Raw genomic sequence first — 22,356 nt, 5'->3', positions numbered from 1 at the left:
AGAATTGTAGGAGTTGGAAGATCATCTAGTCCAACCCCTCTGCTAAAGTAATTTCCCCATAGTACTTACACAAGAAGCATCCAGGAGGGTCTTGAATATCTCCAGAGAAGGAATCTCTCTGGGCAGCTTGTGCCAGTGCTCTGTTACAGTAAACAAATTTTTCCTCACATTCATGTGGAACTTCCTTTGTACCAGCCTATGCCCATTGCCCCTTGTCCTGTCGCTGGGCACCCCTGAAAAGAAGCTGGCCTCATCCATGTCGTTCCTACTAATTATCTGTAAGCCTTCAAAAGATATCCTCTGAGTCCTCTCCAGGCTGAACAGCCCCAGGTCTCTCAGCCCTCCCTGTATGGGAGATGCTCCAGGCCTCTCATTATCATTTTGGCCATCCACTGGACTCTCTGAGAAGTTGCCTCCCTTTCTTGAACTGCGGAGCTCAGAACTGGGCACAGTACTCCAGATGTGGCTTCGCCAAGGCAGAGTATAGAGGAAGGATCACTTCCCTTGGCCTGCTGGCCATGCTCTTTTTAATGCACCCCAGAATACCATTGGCCTTCTTGGCCACCAAGACACACTGCTGGCTCACGGCCAAACTATTATCCACAGGGACACCCAGGTCCTTCTCTGCAGAGCTCCTTTCCAGCAGGTCAGCCCCCAACCTGTACTGATGCATGCAGTCACATGAGGCTTATGTAGCTTCAACTATTCTCCATTTGCCCCTCCAGCTTCTGATTTGCAATTCAAGCATATTCATTTTGGTCTGTAACACATGCAAGTAAATTTTCAATCTTGAAACATATTTTTGTTTCCCATGTGCCACCTTGACAGGTGAGATCAGCTTCTGCTGGTCCAGTTTCATATGAGCTTTACCTTTTGGATATAGCTTAAAGCCTCCTTTATTTTTTTCTTTTTCACTTTCAAACACTAAATAACAGTGATAGGCTTCTAGTCTGTGGAAGGAGAATATTGAAATGATTGTTGTGTCCATGTTGTTACCATGAGTTCAGGCGGGTAATGTGGAGATGTATGCAAGCAGAGCTACAGATGTTGGAAGCAGTCATTCTGCTTGTTTCTGGCTCCTGTGTTCTTTAACTTCGAAAGTTTCCAGTCATTTAATTAAATTAGAATAAATTATAGTGTAGATGGCTGTGCATGGCAAAACTGAAATCCAAGGTTCGGGCCACTGTAGTGAAAGGGACAATACAAATTTAAATTGGCTTCTGGCTTTTGGAGGTAGTTGATGTGAATTAAATCCTTTTCAGTGAGTTTGCAGAGAACTGGTAGGAGTCCAGTTCAGTAAGACCAGAAATGATTCATGGCTTGAAAACAAGGTGACCGTTGTACAGCCTAACTTAGACAATCATGTTTTTAAATCCTGAGCTTCTGATTCCTTCCTTCCATACAGCCATCTGCTGTGGTGCTTTGGGGTATTGTGATACTGGACTGCCTTCAAACTATTAAGGAAAGGTTATTAGATTCTTTATCCCATTAGTTATCCTCACAGCGTTCTAGTTGTATAGATCAATTTCTCTGACATGCTCACTTTTCTTTTTCCTTAATTTCCCCCCCCCCCTTTTTTTTTTTTCCTAACTGATCAAGGATTTTATAAGTATGCCAAGATCATGTCTTATTCAAGACATGTTAAAGTTATTTCAGGTACATTCAATCTTTTGCAGACTCTCATTACTTTTTTTTTAGTGGTTCATCTTTGCAATCTTGTTTTGTTTTGGAATTTATAGTAAATAATTTGAGTGTCTCTTCTTCATTTGCTTACCACTTTATAGAGATTTTATGATGTGTTCAGATGTGAAAATTATCGTAATGGGCCAAATTAATCCCAAATATAGCTTAATAGAACTGACAAGGAGTTGTGATGCAGAATTCTGATCCATGTAAATGCATTTCATTTGTTATTTATGGGTGGATAGCTCTACAGATTTTAATAGCTATAGATCCTGTTGTGCAAATTTTATATTAGCATATGATGCACAAGATAATCCCTAAGGAGCTGGTGTTGTTTATAGCCATTTTCAAGTGTCACATAGGTTCTTTAAAGAAGGAAGTCAAAAGGGTGCTTTGCAGGATTTTTCGTGAAGCTATCCCCATTCATGTGGGAAAGAAAATATCATAGCACTTGAGAGAGCATTGATCTGGTGCAGACAAGCCTGGGGATAGTCTAATGTAGGTGCATATGTGTATTCCATACAGCAGGCACTTTCAGTCTGCATCCACATGTGCTGGATCTGCTGCATATCTACAAGTTATCCACCCCTAGGTCTGCTTCCAAGCATCATCTTCTGACTCACACCAACATTACAGTAATATGTTATGAAAGACAGTCCTTGAAGAAAACCCGTTTAAAAATACTTTGAAGACCAATAATGAGTAGAATAGCCACAGTTTTCAAATACAGAAAAGCCATGATAATACAATAATATAATTTTCCAAACATGTTTATTACATAATTTTAATTCAGCCTCTTGGACCATTGCTTGCATGCATGAAATGCAGACCATGCAATACTGTACTTTATGTATAGGCCATGGAGGCAATATTGTTTCAATAAAATCAAGCTGAGTTGGAAGGAAACAGTGGTGTACCAATGACCTGGAGACATTATATGGAGATACTGGGAGATTTTGCCTCTGAGCCTCAGAGGATGTGACAGCAGAAGTGGATGAAACAAGGTTAGCTTCTTACACAAACACAATAATACAGTACCTTGCACAATGCTCTAAGTAGTCTAAGGGAGAAGATACAGGATCCAGGGTGAGGTTTGTCTGCTAGGAGTGAGAACAATCCAACTTTGGCAGGCCCATAACCAAAGAGTGGCAGCAGTCAAGACAGGAGCACTGGGAGGGTACTAGGAAGAATGCTTATGAGGCAAGATGAAAGGCATAACCTCCCACATCTGCAAAGAAGCTGTGGAAGTGGATTTATGAAAACTGAAGATACACAGGTGTTGATCCTGAACCATCCACTTCCATTTATGTACATTATCCAGAACAGAAAATGGAGAATATCAAGATTATAACAGAACTTAGAGACAGAGCAGAGTATGGGCTAGCTTAGTACTGCCTAAGCCAGAAACAGCCAGGCTAACTGCAGCTATGCTGATGGACTTCTTTGTCTATTCAAAAAAGGACATCAGAGGAAAAGAAGTAGCACTTTCTGAAATTCAGAGAAGGGTTGTTTAATATATTTCTTTTTGTACTTCATAGAAATCCAGAAGGGAACAGTGGTTGAGCATTGGCTCATAAGGAAGTGTGTATTGTCTGTTGATTTCATTGCCATGACTTCAGGCATGCCCGGTTTTTCCAGATAAGCAGCTAAACTTTCAGTCCTCAGTGCTAAACATTTTTGCCCAGCACTTCTTGTGGACAGAAAAACTCCTCAGGGGTAGTGGGGAGGAGAAACAAAGCCAACATATCATGAACTTCATGCCAGTAAGTGTAAAATGCTACCAGAATTTAGGAAAGCATGTATGGATGATGAATTCAGAACCAATATTATGGAGAGAACATTTTCTGAAATTAAAATAAATTCCTACAGTACTTTCCAAAACTACTTCCAGCATTCCCTCTTTAGAAGTTCTAAGGCTGTCATGAACTGCTCCTGGTGATTAATGATTCTGCAATAGCTGATATATGGGTGATGAATTAGTAATCAGTTTTAAGCTTTAACAGACATCCAGCCTCTTTCCATTTTGTATCCTATGCTATCCAAGTGCAAATTGCTTCCAAAAACATTTCTGAAATGTGATAGTGGAAGTGCTATGAGAAGAAATGTGAGAGCCAAGCTTTACCTAAATGAGAGGAGTGAAATCGATTTCTGAACCTGCAGGTGTAGAGCTATAGGGAAGTTCCCAAAGACAAGTAGATACTTCACTCTCTTCACTGGGCTTTGGCATCATCTTTTGCTGAGTAAGGAACGGGAATTCTTTTTCCGTCAGTTTTGGTTCCCATAATTCCTCTTGTGGGTCCACTAATATTTACAGATTATGAGCAAGTTTGCTGATGGTACTAAACTGGGAGGAGCTAGACAAATTAGAGAGCTGAGTAATTGCCAGTCACATGAAGTTGAACAAGAGCAAGTGCCAAATTCTGCAGCTGGGAAGGGGCAACCCTGGCTATAGGTACAGACTGGGGAATGAGACATTTGTCTTGCTGCTGTGTTTGTCCCCTCAAAAGTAATGCCTCCTATTTATTTCCATGGAAACTACAACAGATACAAAGAGAACAATAACACTATTTGACAGAGCAAATTCTCAGCTACAAAACGCATTTTTTCAATTCACTACCATTAGCTATGCATTTTTTGCCACGCTTGTAAAAATCTGCATCAGTGGATGTGACCCACAATTTCACAGCTGCTATGATGGCATCATTGTTAGGAAAATGTTGCCCACATAGACCATCTATCACTGGCCCAAGCAGATGAAAGTTAGAAGGTGATAAATCTGGACTATATGGTGGGTGTCATAGGACAGTCCAACTAAGATTGGCAATGTACTTCACGATCTTCAAACTTGTATAGGGACCTGACATAATCATCTTGCAAGAAAAAGGTTGTCTTCCTCTCTGGCCTGACTCTAGAAGTTCAAGCCTTCATCTTTGTCAGTGTTCTGATGTGGTGATCAGAGTTGATGGTTTGTCCATATTCTAGGAAATCCAGAAGGATCACCTCTATCCTATTCCAAAAGACAGTGCACATCACTTCACCCACTGAGAAATGTATCTTGAACTTTTTATTCAATATGGAATTCTCATGTAACCACACCACAGACTGCTGCTTTGATTCCGGCTCATAGTGCTGACATCACGTCTCATCACCAGTAATGATGCAACCCAGGAAATTGTCACCTTCAGCCTTGTATTGGTTCAATAGGTCCTGAGAAATTTGCATTCTTTCTGTTCTTGTGTGAGAATTCATGGGATCCACCTGGCACAAAAATCTGTGATATTCCAACATTGCCAACTTCATTTCCGATGCACTGAAAACAATATTTAGCTATCCCTAACATGGCTTGTCTTTCACATCCCTGTCAACACTGACAAAATGCATCACCCACTGCCTCGCTGTGCTCACATCCAATTCTTTGTCGCCATGTTCAGGAAGCATCAGTGGGTGTCATTTTTTCCATAAGGAGAAATTCAATGGCACACCTTTACTTCTTACACATTTCCATGTCAGATGTCATTTTGTCAGACTGCCATATGCATTTTGTCTGCTGCTATCTATTGCACAGTAACAAAATGTAGTGGGATACTGGTGGGAAGGTTCAATCTCTACTGCCATACCACCAACATCCACCTCTGATGTTGTCAGTCAGCATAATACAACAAGAGGCATTACTTTTAGAGCAGCCCTTGTAGATTTAAATGGAGAATATATCACATACCAGCAATGCAGTGCCTGCCAATTACATAAAAAGCAACATTACATACACCTTTAACAATATTATGAATATTTCCTGCTTTCTTTACCAAGGCCCACTGATAAGCCAGCAGGGATAGGGAATATGTTTCATGGGTAAGCAAAGCCTGACCAGTCATCCACCAGTGGAAAACAAGTGGAAAAAAAATCCCTCTGAGATGAACGAAAGTTATTCAGAAAATATTGGTAAGAGAATGAAATCAGAAATTTGGCAGATGTGGGAAAGTAAGACATACATATGGTGCTCTCCAGTGATTTTTGCAGGAAAACAAAAGAGCCGTGAAAAGAAAGTTCTTGTTCTAACTTCAGCTTATAAAGTAATTGGATTTAATTTTGTATTCATAGAAAGTACTTTAAAAATGAATACAAATTAGTTTAGGCAAACATGTTCTCTTTTGGACTGAAAATTAGCAGAGTATCTATAAACAAAGGCTATTACTCAGCAGTAGTTGAGATAGGGAAGAGTTGAGATATGATTTTGTGGTGCAGAAATCACTTTTGGATTCCGACATATTTGTTATAGAAGGTTTTTGACAAATATGTTGTATGGAAAGTTATGTCCATAATCATTTATTGTTAAACCCTTTCATCTGTCACAGACACTGCACTGCCTTAACTCTAAATTCCGATTTCTAGTTTTTCAGTAATTCCCTATACAGCTAATCTGTTTTGAATCAAATAAAAAGAATGAGTTTTGTTTAACAATTTGAGTGACCCAAGAGATGAAGGCAAACGTAAATTAAATTTGCCATTGGGTGCAAATGAAGAAAACATTGCAAATAATAGTGGAGATGGAGTAAGATCAAATGAATAAAAGTAATTTACAGAGCACCACAAGTAGCTTGGGCAAATGAAAACTATTTCTTCAGGGAGATACGGATCTATTTCCTGTAATAATGTGAAATAAAACAAGCAAATGGTGGGACATGAGGTTGCTAGGAGAGATGCCAATGACAAAGGTCAGATCCTGGCGTTATGATGCAGAAATTAAGTATTTTATCTTTATAAGGTATTGATGCTAGAATATTGCTCTCAGGAACCTTTTTAATAACTAGAATTCAAGTTCAAAAACAGTTCTCAGTAGGATTGCTTGGAAATGATTTATACTCCAGGAGTGATGTACTGTTACTAAAACTTAGTTGAGAACTAACTAACAAGGACACAACTCAATTGTACAAATATTTAATCGAGAATACAGCAAGGTTCAAGAGGAATTATTTAGGATGTTGAGCAAGATTTTAAGTAGAGGTATTGAGAAGTAACTAAGGAGCAGAAATTGCACACATCATGTAACAAAATGGTTTCTTACAGAAGGAGGGTGCAAGCTGTAGAATAATTTCCCACCGAAAAGTGGAGGGGGCTCTGTACAGTCTCAAAAATTAAAAGTAGTCTGGTTCAGGCACTTAATGCAGTTGTAGGCACATAATGCAGTTGCCATTTCTTTATGCATTTTACATTCATCTCTGCCTAGACCAGGAGAGAAAATAATATGAATATGACAAAGAGAAACTGAACAACAGCGTTTATGTGGTTTCTTTTCTGAAAGGCTAATTTCTTTTATACTCTCTATGAGCCAACAGTTAAGAAATTCTGGGATCTGTATTTCTAAGGGTCCAATGTAGATCACTACATCTCAGCCAATCCTATAAACTCTTTAACTGAATATTAATTGGGAAATTAGTTATTCCAAATTCAACAATAATACAGGGTGCAAAGAGGAAAATGCAAAGAAGGAATGCAATCTAGCAGTTCTAGAACAAAAGCTTCAGAGAGAGATCTTTCCATGAAACCTATTCTCTGCATTCTACATCCTGCATCAACATTGCTTGTACATGAATAATATAATCTTAAGACATGACTGAACTTTGATATATTTGTTCATCTATGTGGAAAAAAAAAGACCTTAAATGAGCTGAAGATAGCAGTACAGCATGGGGTTCGGGAATCTAGAACATATCACTTCTTTCTTTTAGAAAAAGAAGAAAACCCAACAACACAAAACCTTTTTAGTGATTATTGCTCATATCTGTTACTGTGAGTAAATGTACCTAATACATTTGCACTGCAGGTTATACAGTCACATTTATTTATTTACTTACCTACTTATTTATTGCAGTATTTGCAAGTTTTTGATAACCACATGGTCCTAGTGACCATCCAGTAATCTAGTGCTGAGCATTGGTGCAGTATTACAGGACTCAGGAGCCAGACTTACACTTTGAGTAAGATGGATAGAGACACTCATCATTTTCTTTTCTGTTAATTCAGAAACAGTGTAAATGCAAACAAAGCTGTATCATGACTTACTGAAGATATCTTCTAGCTCTACTTCTCTGCTACTGGCTGCAGACAGTAACAGACACTAGCCCATTTTACCTCACAATCACAGTTGTATGTCCACACTGACTCTTTCCCATTTCGTTTGGAATTACATCTATCCTAATATACAGCTCTTTTCGGATTATCAAGAAGTCATTATTTTCAAACTGAACGGCAGCTACATCCCTGTTCTTTTCCTCATCTTTCTGAAATATTTTGGTTCTGGTTTCTGAGCTTTCTAAAGTAATAAAGGCTTAGAAGCCCAGGATACCCTTGTGACCTTCTGGATATCACAGTTTTCTTTTCTTAATTTTAAGTACAGTTAGATGAGTTTTCCTCTCAAATGACTGAAGCAGATCAGAAGCATTTTACGTAGATCTTATGAAGCTTTGAATCTTTTGGGAATCAGCCTGATTCTCTGAATCTGTCTTTCTCCTTGCAAGAAAAGAACTCTTTCTGTTAAATGTTTAACAAATACTTCTTCCTTTTAAAAAATACCACTGCCTGTGTACCAATTGGGATTCGGATTCAGTTTGAAATTAAGACACATACATATGAGGGAGTTCAGTTCTCTGACTGTGGATACTGTGAACACCGTGAAGTATCTTCCTTGTCCTCCAGTGTCTGCTCCAGAAGAGTGCCAGTTTTCCACGAAGCCTCTGTCACATATCCTCCTCCATATATACCTTCTGGCATCTGAGGTGACACAAGGCATGGGTATTTTAGAAACTAATCTAGATGAAAACCTATACTTCCATCTTGCTCTTTGAACATTTAATGTGCAGTTCATTTTCCCGAACATACAGGAGCTGACGTATCAAGTGCCATCAGGCTCCCAGCTAACATTGTGAATGAGGAGGGCCTCACATGAGGCTTCTGTCATGTCTGCTCATTTGTGCAGATATCTAAAACATCTTCCTTTTCTCAAATGCAGTCATACATCAAAGTGTAGGTGATTTAACCAAGCCAGCCTGAAAAAGATTGGTCTGCTTCTTGCCTACCTCCTTGACAGCATTACAAAAAGCTATGTAGCCTTTACTGAGTACTTACAATCATAGCTCACATATACATTAGGGTATGTCAACATTTCAACTTCTTTGCCCAGAAATGGTATCTTCATTTCAGAGCTGTAGCTGTGAACCTCTCCTTCTGCCTCAGTGACTGAGGGTTATTTTTTTCCCATTTGATAGCCAGGAGACCTCGGAGAGTGCTGGCTGGATGGCTGGTTCATTCTTCAGAGAATTTGTGACTCACTACAGCTCTAGACCCTATTTTTGCTAGAATGGCTGTAGGTCTCCCTCTTAGAAATACAGCACATCATCTTTTATTAAGAGCTGGGCTGCATGTGTCCATTTCCCTTCTACTCTACTACAATCAAAGCTGAACTGGAAAAACTGCACTTTTTTTTCACCAAAATACCTTATATCACTTGAGGGAGAGAGGGCTGGAACAAACCACAGTAAGAAAACCACTGCTTTTTCTTCAACTAACGGCAGTTGCATTAGGCATAGTTTATCCACTTGGTGCTCTGACAGGCTGCATGCAGAACAGGCAGGTTGAGGGGGATGCTGAGGGTATTGAGCTGCACAGTGTGCTCAGGATATATTTGGAGATTCAAATCAGAGACACGGGTATAGCACCTTTGCATTTTTATCACAGTAAATGACAAAGCCATCTGGAGGCTTGCTTCACTGACACTACTAGAAGATTTCTGACAAGCAGAAAATACCTGCTCAATAAATGTCTTCCAGAATTCCCCTGAAACAACACTTATGTTCATCTGAAACGATGCAAAGATATGCTAAACTGAGATAAATTTCATTTCTTTTTGTTGTTGTTGTTGCTTTGTCAGTGACCTCTATTCCAATGTCGTCTGTCACAGTGTCTCCTCTGTTTATGCACATACCTGCGTATCTGCATGAGATAAGAGTTAAGTCAGGAATAGGAATGAGATTCCTTACAGAGAGGTGGGCAAGAAATTTTGGCACCAGAAAATATAATAAAATAAAACTTACGTTGCAGAGCAGCAATTAAATATTTTGAAATTTGGGGTGAAAAAAAAAAGAGAGGACTGTGAAAAAATACCCTATCTGTGTAGTTACTTTGTCTGATTGATTTTCTGTTTTGTTTTGCCAATTGTAGAGCATGTAGGGTGCACCATAGCAATATAGTGGATTGTCTTCTTTTGTATTTATTTGTTAGTTATCAAAAATATGGTTTTTGTTTTAGTATTCTTTGAAATAATGTATAAATATTTTGTGTCGGGAAAATGAGAAGTGTAGTAGCAGAGTAGATTACAGCTGTTCAGTGTTTTGAGATATGAAAGTCTCAAAGGAAAAGGAAGAAAGGGTCTTCACTTCCATGTTAAAATTTATGAAGTAAAAACAGAACCTCTCATTCATGTAGTTAGTCCTCAAGGTGTATATAGCACTGTTCTTGTACAAAGCAAGGAACTTCTTGCTTTGTAATAGCATTATTTTAGTGCTGATTATTTTCTCAGATCTTTAAATTCGGAGATAGCCAAAGGGCATGTTATGTTTTTTTTGTAAAGCAGAGGCAGTAGTTGCTACTAAAGCTGCAGCTTGCAAACACTTAGCTTTTCCTTGGAAAGTTACATATGGACTTCGCTCTGTCACTCAGAGGAAGACAGTGCAGCAATCCTTAGGCTCTTCTGCATTTCTTACTAGTTTTAATCTAGTCAACTCCTGTTTCATACAAGTTGCTGCGGTACAAGACTAATTCTTTTGCAGTTTTTCTATTTAGTAATCCTCCCTGATTGCAAAATAATCAAGTGTATCTTATGTCTACATTTAATATATAAATATTTTGCTTTAGAGTTCCGAGGGCTTTTTTCTAACCATTTGCCATGGTAACATGGTTTCATTTAAGATATAAGGATATCTTCACGTTAAATGTTAAGGAATATTCTGAGTACTTTCTTCACCTTATAGTAGATAAATTCTGATGGTGATGTGTGTAAGAGAAAAACAACACATGAAGGTAATAGATAGGAAAACTGAGAAAACTGAGTTGGAACTACTGGATGAAAGGGAAGGATTTGTTTCCTTTCTTTTCATTTTGGGGGAGAAGCTGAGATGGGAACATTTCTAAAGCCTGAATTATTTCTTTTTTTTTTTTTTTTTTTTCATCAAAGAAGAGGAAAAGAGCAATTGAGATTTGAAAATGTCCAGGAAATTAATTTCAGAGGAAGAAAGGAAGTTATTTATAGAGGTGGAAAGGTGGCATTAGTTAATGCAAGTTACCTTTGATCATTTCTTTTTGTCAAGATAGTTGAAGGTGAAAAATGAAAAAAGAGAACAGCAGCTGAAGCTATCAAATCTTCAGGAGCCATCACTCTGTTTCACTCTGGGACTAAAGGTGGAAGAAAATATCTGCAAGTCTAACACTAAGAGAAACAGATGAAGTAATGTAAATTTGAGGCAGTAGTCACTGAAAAACTAAATTTGAAGTCACTTAGGAAGAGATGGTTTAAAAAAAAAAAATGACAATGGATTATCCCCAAAGTCAATTATTTTAACATCATAAAATTTTCTTTAAAATTCATATAAGTGAATCCCAGTATTCATGTTGTCATGCTAAATTGCATAGTTTAAATATGGTAAATTTTGAAGTAGATGGCCCTTTTGTAATGTTAACAAAGAATCCATTGTGAAGAAGAGTTGGGGATGGTTAGTAATGACTAAGGGAGAGAAGTCATTAAGATAATGTGATTCTCATGGAAAAATTAATTGAATTTCATCTATTATTTCCCAGCTACAGCTAGCATATTTAAAATTAAATTACACGAGACATAACCTATCTATGTGGGTTTCTGTAAGTAAATATCAATACCTTTTCAGTTTCAGAAAATAAAATTGGAGTGAAAAATGGAACACAGACATAACAGAGACATGTCTGTATTAGTTTTTCAGTATTGAATTACAGATGTGGAGAGAAGTAGATTCAGATCATTATTTCTTTTCTTTCTGTCCTCCTTTCTTTTCAATATTTTCATTACTTTCTTTGAGACTTTAGTAGAAAATAGCATCTTAAAAATAAACGGATTTTTTAAAACCATATACAGAGTGTTATAGCTGAGTTCCTCCTTTAGTCATTAATAGGGTCAAGTAAACAGGTCAGTTGCTGAGAAAATTATACAGCAGAGCCTTGTTTGTATATGGAGAAATTACTGGGAGTCTGCCTAGAAATTCAACTCATTTGTTTTATTGGCAGATGAAAACCACTGTTGGGTTGTGGATTGTATTTGTTTGTTAGGGTTTTTTTGTCCATACACATGGTAAGAAGAGTTATGGCATTTCTGTTGTGAACTTGCTTTTAAACCTTTGCAGCCTTACAGATTTTTACTGCTGGAATTTGTTTACAAGAATACGCAGTCAAAAAAGTAAGATCATAATTAAAATTGGAAGTAACTTTGTTTAAAGGAAGTAAATTTACATTACGTTTGAGTTAATGAAAATATTAGAGGATTAAACATAAATGGAATTCAATATTAAGCTGGTTTTGTTTTTGTTTTTTTTTCTCTGCTTGATTACAAGTATGTACAAGCTGTAAGGGCTTTGCAAAGTAGTTAAAGTGCAAAATGGAATTCCTATGGTACTGTTTGATTTCTCCTCTGGCTTGGACTATGAACAGATGTGAGTCACGTTTGATCCACTGATAACAAAGGGGTTATTTGGCTGGATTTCAGAATTCACCCATAAAGCAGCTAGAAATCTTATTCCATGTTTATAATGGACCCATTTCAGAAAAGATACTGTTTGGAGTAAATGAGGGTGGTATTTAGGTCAGATATTCTTCATGTTTATCTAAATTTATAAATCTGCCAGTGCAGAGTGTCAGAGGTGAAAGGACAATCCAGCATGTCTGTTCACTAAGTGTGACATTCTGGAATATGATAGAAGACAATCTCTAAATAACAGTTCTTATATTTTCTCCATTTTCTCTTATTCAAACAAATATTCAACTCATATATGAAAGACTGAGAAAGATCTAGTTTTCCCAAAAGTTTTTGAGTTTTTCCTGCCATATTATTCATCTTAAAGCAATTTACTTCAAATTTCATTTATTTTAGATTTTTAAAAGATAACTCTAGCACATTAATCTCACTCTTGTTTTCAAACCATGATTCTTAAACCACCAATATCCCACTTCATTCCTGTTGGAGACGGTCTAGCATAGTACACTCCCTTCCAATAGCACCATGAGTCTTGTCTCTAGCAATCCTTTAGAGAAGGAAGTTCTTCATACAAAATGATTTTGCTGTTGTGCCAATGAGAAGAGAAGCCAACAAATTCACTGTATGCAATATCTGGAGTCTGCTCTTGTAAAGCCTTGGCTGATCATGGTCATCCTCTAAAGTTTACAGTGGTGAGTTTGCAATGGAACAAAGTCTTCTTTGGGGCAGTGAGAGAGTTTTGTAAGATGTTTTGTTTTATTTCATATTAGGATTCTGGACAGGGCAGTTGGGTAGTGGAATATATGATCTGGCTTGAACAGTGCTCAGCTGAAGCTCCTTGATTACTTGATGGCATAACAGTGCCCTGCAGAAGGAGAACTGGGACAACTGTGGAATCTGGGAGTTGTCTTCCCTCTGCCTTCTCAGCAGAGTCAGAAAAAGTGGGAAAACATCTGTGAAGTGGGAAGAAAAAAAAGGTCAAGACGACAATCGAAACTAGAATCTCTAGTTGGAATTCAGATGGCTGCCTTTTAAATTACCTCTAAGAGTTTGGCGGCTGATTGCTGCTATTCATGAAAAGTGGCTTTGTTTTTAGTTCTGAAAGATCCCTGAGCAACTGCTCTGCCCTGAGTTTTCTTCAGTGAATTGCTAAAATATTCTCTTTTGATATTCTGTCTTGACCCTCTCCTCCTACTCACCTCTTTCAACATATCTTTAGCTGCTTTCAAAGGAGTAGAGTGGAAGTAGTTTTCTCTCCATGTTTCATGAGGCACAGTGGTACTGCAAAGTGTCTTCCTTGTATTTAAACTAAAAAGAGGATTCAGATTAGATGAAAGGAGGAAATCCTTTACTCAGAAGGCAACAAGGTGCTGGCACAGGCTTTCCAGAGAAGCTGTGGGTACCCCATCCCTGGAGGCATTCAGGGCCAAGTTGGATGGGAACCTGGGCAGTCTGAACTGCTCAGTGGCAGACCTACCCACAGCAGAGGGTTGGGATTGCGTGGGCTTTCATGTCCCTTTCAACCCAAACCACTCTGTGATTCTGTGATTCTGGGAGAAGTTTACTGATGGAGGAAAGTGATTTGGCTGAAGGCTAGCTAACGAGCCAGAGAAGACAAGGAGCAACTGTAAGGCATAGACGAAATTTTATCTGACTCTATTTCAACCCACTGTGTGTGCTTATGGTACAAAGGTTCTGTTAAACCACCACACAGCAATCAGCTTCAGTTCTTTCCCTGGCAGATGACTGTCAGGCTGAGCTGCCATGATCTGTGACAGTGCTCTCCCAGGTGAGCAATGGGCACAGAGCGGACCTGTCTCAGCAGCTGAAAGAGAAATGGAACCAGGCAGAGGCATTTGTCCTCCCTGTTGCCTTTGTAGTCTCCTGCCTACCAGCTGGCCTTCTCAGCCCAGTGCCCTTTTCAGTTGCTCCTTACCTTAGCTTTCGATATTAGCTTTGACATGGCCCCTGGTTAGGCAATGCAGCACTGGTATGACTTATAAAGCCTGACATTTTACAAGACTATCCCATTTTTATAGCATTTCCATGCTTGAGAAGGTGAAGATCCTTATGCTGGGCTGCAGCAGTTGAGCTGGCAATAACTCCTTTTTTAAATGTTATTCTTTTTTGTGTCTGAAATTACCAAAATCTGTCGACCCTCAAGTTAGTTATAGTGATGCTTATCTATTCATTGAAGGAAGAGCTTTATACAGATAGGATCCAGGTTACTTGGAGTAGTACAAGGCTACATTGTTTTCTATTTCCTGATTTTTAAGAGACTGTTCAATTTACTGTTATTTGTCAATCTTGACTGAAGTTTTAATATGGTCCCAGATCAATAGAGATGGACTTTTAAATTGATAGTGTAAGTTATAAATCCTTTTTTAACAATATGGTACTGTGTCCTGGGAAAATGCCATTTAATGGCATTCTTATTTTGGTAGCTGAATCCTAGCTAACTTAATCCCAAATATATTTTACATCAGATATACTTTGCAGAGCTTACTGACAGTAACATTAATCATTCACCTAGTGCTGACACTATGTAATGATTTGAGTAGTACATCCCTTGATTCTGTATAGCAATATTAGTCTTTCCAGTTGACCACATCATCTGCCTTGAAGGATCATTTCAGATAACAAAAAACAAATTTGTTATGCAAGAACTGGTTGCTCGCACATACAAGCACTGTTTTTCTTCCTAGCAGAAAGCTATTTTTTTCAAGGACACCAGCGGTGTCTCCTATTACAGGAAGACATTGTTCACGATGTCTGTAGAAAGCCCTATATTTCTAGTCACATACTGTGAATAATCAAAATCTGAGAAACTACTTTATTCTGAGCCAGGGAAAGCTACAGTGGGAAATAAAAATGCAGTGTTTGGCTTATCCTTTGGGTTCATGTGTTTCGGATATCTTAAGGTCTCTTCTTTCATCTGCACGTTCTTTTGCATCCTGATACTGCATTGCCTGGGAGCTGTCAGGTCAGCTTGATGCCTAAAATACCAATAATACTACTGAAATTGTCGATATTTTGATAAACACCTGTGTGTTTATGACTCTGTGTTTTCTGTTTGTATACTACTATTTTACTAACACAAAGATACCTGCTAAATTATGAGCTGAGCACTAAGGCATGTACAGATACATTTTCCACAGTTCTTCATCATTATACACTTTGTATGTTCCTTTAAAGCCTCTTAAATTACCAATATATTTTCTAAGTGACAATAATGTTGCTTTAGTAATAAGATTACAGCTGTCCAGAGGTTATCCAGAAGCTGTACACCCACCAGCTATAACTTATGACTGAGCCAGTTAATGGCTCAGTTCTGATTTGGAGTAGCTCCCATAAGCTGGAGTATCTGGAATTAAGTACCATTAAGTAATTTGAACTTGAAAACTAAAGAGAGTTTGCAGCTGTGTGATGGGAGAGATCAGGCAGGCTGTTATTATAAGAATGCTGTTCTGCCCATACTGCTATAGGAAGTGCTTCTGGCTCCTCTATAGTTGTATGTGTTATGAAATGCCCTTAGAAAAAGCCAGTTCTCCTCAGTGTCAGCCCTGCTCTACTTAAGAGTTATAACCAATGAGAACATATTAGCTAAAATCCAGTTTGTATACATTACTCTAGAAAATGGAAGGCCTAGACTTTTTTCGGTGTAAATTGAGTTATAGCAGATTGAGGCTTAAGGACCAGAAAATAAAACATTAAAGATAGGTAACTTCACATTGTTCTTGTATGATTTCATTGATTTTTCCTGAATTAGCATAAAGCTGAATTCTAAGAGTATCTGTCGTTTGCTGCACTAGCACTCTGATTTAGCCAAGAGATCAGGATGTGATATGTTTCTGTATCTGCATAAAGTCCAGATTTCATTTGGTACTTCTTTATTTTTCTTTGTTTTCTTTGCTAGAACCTGGGCATTCATGTTTATGACCATTTTGTTTTTCAGCACCTCCCAGATGGCTCTGCCCCAAGTGCACATGCTGAATTTTATCTTCTGCCGGATCCTGATGAAGTCAATCAAAGGAAAACAAGAACAGTTCCCAAAACCACCAACCCTACTTACAATGAAATTGTGAGTACTTTTCACTTTCTCCCATAATTTCTTATGCATTTTATTTTTGTTATCTTCTCTTGAAATAATACAACAATGTGGCTCTAAGGGCTGTCACAAGTATGATCAAACAGAAGGAATCTATTGTAAGCTGAACCATAAATGGGAAAAATCCTTTCTATTGCTTCTTTCTCAGCAGTGAGACGGTCCTTTTGTATGTTTCTGCTTGGGAAAGTGGTTGGATTATTTACTCTGTTTGGTCTTGTATGGTAATCACTGTTACACGATAGCCAGATGAGCCCCAGTATCACTGCACTAAAACCTAGGCTGATTTTAATTCCGATTTATGTAATAGCACAAAAAGCACTAATTGAATGGGTGCTGTTGCTCAAAATCACATTCGAAAATGGACAACCAAATTGGTTGTCACCATCCCAAATAATAACACAGTAATAAATAGTCCAGTCCTTTTTATGTCGAGATGCCAGTGGTTCACAGCCGTATACAATTATTTCACTTACCACTCATGCTTATGCCTCTGGGGTATAAGGAATCATTTGGACGGAGAAATGTTTACTACAAAATGGAAAGCAGCATAAACTTTGTCCTTTTGTAGGAGGAGATGAGATTCAAACAGTAGGTAGGATTGAAGATGGTAAGTATTCCATGAAGCAAATCTCTAGATCTCCTAAGGATCTCAAGGCAATTTACAAACATACGTTGAGCAACCTTCATGGAAAGTATGGCCACTATATCCTGTTTCACAGATAAGATACAATTAAAATTAAGTTAGTTAGCTGTGACTGAGTCCTTATCTTCCAGTTCCCCCTCCTGGGATTTTTTTTTTTTTTCTTTTTCCCAATTCTAGCTGATTACAAAGCTACCTACTTATATTAATGGCTTCCAGCACTGCTGTAAGAAGGCTCCTCCACTGCTATTGCTGCTCCCTATATTATTGCCTGGGAATAAAAAGGAACTAGCTTTTATTTTTCCACTGTTTTTTCCTTTTTTTTTTTTTTTTTCAATCAAGGAGTGGAATGTGGCTAATTGGCCTAGCAAAAGCTATTTCTTTGTATTTGAAGGTTATTTAAAGAGAAGAAATAGAATTGTTTCTATATTAACATTCTTTTAAAATTTTCCAAAATGTGGTGTGGTCAAGAACCGTTTAACCATTTAGTAACACTGGTACACAGTTTTGTTTCTAATCATTGTTAGACCAATTTGAATGCCATAAAATCCAAAATTCTAGGTGCAGTCAGACAGTAGTCTGAAATGCTAGGAGGGGATTTAATTGTGGTTAAGGATCATCCTTCTGCTGTTAAGAGAAAATTCATGCACACTTAAATATCCTTTACTCAAAACTTACAGCCTTCTTCACAGATGCTCAGTCTTTTTCACCAGGAGCTGCTAATCACAGTGGGGACATATGGCTCTGCTGAACTTGGGCATTTCAAACCCAAAGCTTGTACTGTTAGCAGCTCTGCTCCTCCATATGCGATATCATTCTGTATGCATTTTCTGTCCAAGGCTGGTAGACTGAGGCAGAAGAAGCCCCAGGGAAGGAAAACAGCTAAAAATATAAGTCAGCTGTCTTTTAAGTTAGTTACTGTCCAAAATGCTGTGTACAGAAATGTACTAGCCTTTTTTATGAGTTCATAAGTTTTTATTAAAGCCAAATGGCTGGAAGGAAGCTGTAGATTAATTTCTCTCCATGTTCGAGACTGAGAAAATTCTGAAATGTGCTTCTCTTGGGTATTTTTGCTTTTAGTTTTGTACTTTTATTGCTTATGACTGCCTACAGCAAATTATCAACCTTGCAAAAGTGCATTTTATTTTTGATTTCTACTCATACGTGAGATTACAGATGCGAAGGTCCAGGAGGACCAGCAATAAAATGAACCATGCTGAATGCTTAGGAGTTGCTTTTAACAAGCACTCCTTTTCTCTTGTTCCTGTATTTGGATTTCAGTTTGTTGCACTCATATTGGTGTAACATTGAATTAAAAAATGATTATCTCAGAAAAATGGAATGCAAGGTAAGGAGAAACAGAATAATATGCCAGCTGTTAGGCTACTGGCAATAAATAGGAATCACTTGGGAGATTTCAGATTAGTTTAGTGGGAACAAAGAAAAGTTAGAAAACTGAAAATAAGTCTGAATTATTTAAGTTCAAATTCTCACTGAGAAAAGGATCAATGTGCAGAACCAATGACAGCGGGGTCTTTCTTGTGTGTCATGTTTGTTATGAGACACACTGCAAGTCCTCACACTTGCTGTCCTTTGTCTCTAAAGCACATAGAGTCACAGACTTCTAGAATGATTGAACTTCCATAGCAGGAATAGGCGTGCTTTGCCACGGGGAAGCCAGAACAAGAGGGAATTCTCTCCATCCTGCACGTGGTGTGGAAGGGCAAACATGAACAATCCCCTAGGCTACATCAGCCTAGAGTGCTGTTGCAGCTGCCTTCAGAGCAGGGAGCTGCTGAGCTGCAGCAGGACTAACAGCCCAGGCATAACAGAGGAGGAGGGGACCTGTGCCCAAAGCCACAGCAGCTAACTGCACCACTGTGCTTCAGTGCTGATTTGGACAATTAAGGGCGAATCTAGAAAGTTTGTCATGGCTACTGAAGTTCTCCCAACTTTCCCTCATCTATCATTAAAATGCCATTAGACAACGTGCTTTTCTTTTTGGAACCAAAAACACTCGAATGTGTGAACCAGTCCTAGCTGTCCCACTGATGTGGGCCACCTGTGCATTACACACCTCCATTTGATCCAACTAGGAGGCAAATATTGTTACTAAACAAGGATTTCAGGGTTTAACTGTTCTTGTTATGAAATTCTGACTGGGGGGAATATTTATTTTGCCCACATGTCTACAGGCTTTCTTCAGTCCCCACTCCCTGATTATAATCATTTTAGAAACAATTTTTGGGATCTATTGAAAGCCACCAAGATGACACTTTAAGGTCATTTTTATATTGGTGAGATATGCTATCAGAGGACAGGAAAGCTGGATTTTGTATTCATACACAGTTTGATGAAGAAGGCACTCAGTAAACATAAACTGAAGCTGTCATAAGCTGGCACCGCTGTCATGACAGCTGTCCTAAGCTATAATTTCCAAAGGTTTCCAAATTGGCACATTAGACTTACCAGACTGCAGCCTGGTAAGACCTTTCTAGTAAAAGCCAGTAAAAAAGAATGATGAGTCAGCTTTTCTATCAGCAATCCTGTGGCTGTTCACTGTTGGCACATCAACCATCCCACTACACCAGGGAGCTTGTTCTAGTGCTCAACTGTCGTGGACCAGAGTGCTCTGTGGTCTCACAAGAACAGCCCGGCCCTGTTAGGATTGCCTGGGAGAACCAGAGATCTCACACCTCCTGGATCCGCCTGTGAAGTTCACCCTCCGGCTGTCCCTTGCAAGAAGAACACTGCTGGGGCTTAGCCTTCATCTCTGACTGAAGTGTGTCACTGATTGCCACTGCTGCTCCTCACAACGCACAGTGCAGGGAGCACTCTGCAGTCCACCCCAGAGAGACCCAGGCTAGGCTGGGAAGCTCAGTCTGACTTTCCTCTTCATACTGCATCCAGATTGTGCAGTAAATCCAAGCAGGCTGCATGGCAGGCTCACTGTGGGCAGTTTCACTTTCCCATCCTCGTGAAGTGACAGTGTTACTGCATTTGCTTTTTAAGCTGCATGGTGAGATTAAAATTTTAAGCATTTTCCACTGCAACTAAAATAGCAAAAACATTGGAAACACTTCCATCCATACAAATTTTAGATTAAATGCACTTCTCTAACAAAGCTTTCCTTTGAGGCCTGGATCTAGCTGACAGCGTTCTTTCACATTCTATCAAGCTGTACGCAGTTCACTCAGCAGTTTTTGATTAATGCAGAGATTGAAACATAGGAGCCTATTCGGAATGCAGCTCATTCTTGTTAGCCTATCACTCCAGATTTATTTTTTTAATTCAGAAACCACTGCATTATCATTTCGTAATTAATCTGTGTTCTCACAGCACCAAGGTAATTTCAAAGATATTTTTTTGAAACTATAGGCTTTAATAATTTTCTAAAGAGATGCTAAGCAAGCTGTGTCATTTAATTTGAGAAGCATTAACAGCACTTCTCAACTAACAGAAACGTCCAGATTTAGTTGTTTCCACTTGCTAAACTGGGGGCCAATCTCAGGCATGTTCCACACCCACAGCATCTACTGAGTGGGCTGAGCTTTCTATCATGTTAACAACTCCATAAGTCCCTTAAAAAATGCACATGTTATAGTGGGCACATTTAGATACAGTTAACAACCAGGATCACATATACAGCTATTTTTATTGAAATAGTAAAATGTATACAAATTTCAAAGGAAAATTATTCTCTTTTTCATGATGCGGATTTCTGATCTAGAGCAGTTGTGGAATTTTGTGGAAGTCTTGGTTATAAAATTTGGGGTTTGCTTTGGTATGTTCCTTTCTAGTTTTGGTGTGTAGCATGAGATTTAATCACATAATGTATTATATTAGTATAATAACATATTAAACTAATAACAATATTCTGCAGTCCTGTGCGTTGTGTGGTATACTTTCATAAGACATGTGGAGGGAACGTAAAGCTGTTTTGAGGCACTACTAAGCAACATGTAACAAATATAATAATATATCAAGTTACAAAAAGAAAAAAAGAAAAGACATAAGAGGGTTGTTTGGTTTTTTGTTTTGTTTTGTTTTTTTCAGAACAGAAACACCATTTTTCAAAGCATTTGATGTGGACAGATACTTAAAAGTTTACATTTACACCTTTCCATAATTACCATTTCACACTTCTGTCTGTGATAAGTACTCTTCATCTTAATCTCTCCACTGGAAAACCAACAGTTGGATTCTTCCCTGGAGAGATTTGTGGAGATCTGATATATCTCCTCATTTGAGTTCAAAACTCTGCCTTAGTTCCAATTTTCACATGGCAAATCATGCATTCATATTTTTTTAATCAAGTATTGCAACACAGGTTTCAAATTTATTTACAAATGCTTGGTAATCATACTTCACAAGCCTACACTTGCAGAACGCCTCTTAGATAAACTACATCGATCAAATGTAGATCTGAGCTGAATCCACTAACTTGAATTTGGCTCATAATTAATAGCTTAGAATTCTGGAAGACAGCTTACAGTAATTATTGTAAAGTTATTGTCATCATCCAGAAGGCTGTACTGAAGTATTTTGCTTGTCAAATAAATTCACAGATTCTTATGCTTTCCTGTGCACTTTATGTTATTTCAGGTTGTGTACAACAAAGTTATGCAACTTGAAGGCCATATACTGAAGCTTGTTGTGAAAAGCAAAGGAACATTTGTGGGAGCTGTTAACATTCAACTGAGCAGAGTCCAGTTAAATGAAGAAAAATGGTATCCACTGGGAAACAGTGAAATTTAAATGTGGTCTAAGACAATTCAATTATTTATCCGCTAATGTTTCTTTATTCCATTTTCCATGGTACATTTTGTCTCAGTTGCCCTTGAGAATATGCATTCATCTGCTGATCTCAACATTTCTAATCATAAGGCTATTGTCTTAAAATTGCTACCATCTTCTTGAAACAGATTCCCGTTAGGGTGAGTTTAAGAAATTGCATTCTAACGTGTAGGAGCGTGCAGGTATTCTTATGACAGCAATCAAGACTTTTGTTCATGTGAAACAGTAGTGTAAAAACCCTGTATTTAGTACACATCAAAGTGTGGGTCAGAGCCTAATTCTTTGCCTGCTAATTCCACTGATGGTGTTGAAACAATGCTGATAAAGGTGTAATTTATCACTGTCCACTCTGACTCACTG

General features: G+C 38.3%; 1 protein-coding gene across 1 annotated transcript in view; it reads left to right on the top strand.

Moving 5' to 3' along the window:
- Positions 1-21,957, top strand: part of PIK3C2G (phosphatidylinositol-4-phosphate 3-kinase catalytic subunit type 2 gamma) — a gene marked incomplete at both ends in the record, with an annotated part of 204,350 nt that extends 182,393 nt beyond the window's left edge. The window contains 2 exons of the mRNA XM_079544626.1: positions 16,407-16,532; positions 21,805-21,957. Coding sequence (XP_079400752.1) covers positions 16,407-16,532; positions 21,805-21,957 — 279 coding nt within the window. The remainder of the gene's footprint in view (positions 1-16,406; positions 16,533-21,804) is intronic.
- Between the last annotated feature and the right edge of the window lie 399 nt (positions 21,958-22,356).

Source organism: Tetrao urogallus, assembly GCF_951394365.1.
Source record: "Tetrao urogallus genome assembly, chromosome: 1".
In the NCBI taxonomy this organism is placed as follows: domain Eukaryota; kingdom Metazoa; phylum Chordata; class Aves; order Galliformes; family Phasianidae; genus Tetrao; species Tetrao urogallus.
The sequence above is the reverse complement of the archived record's forward strand: the minus strand, read 5'-3'. Positions and strand labels throughout refer to the sequence as shown.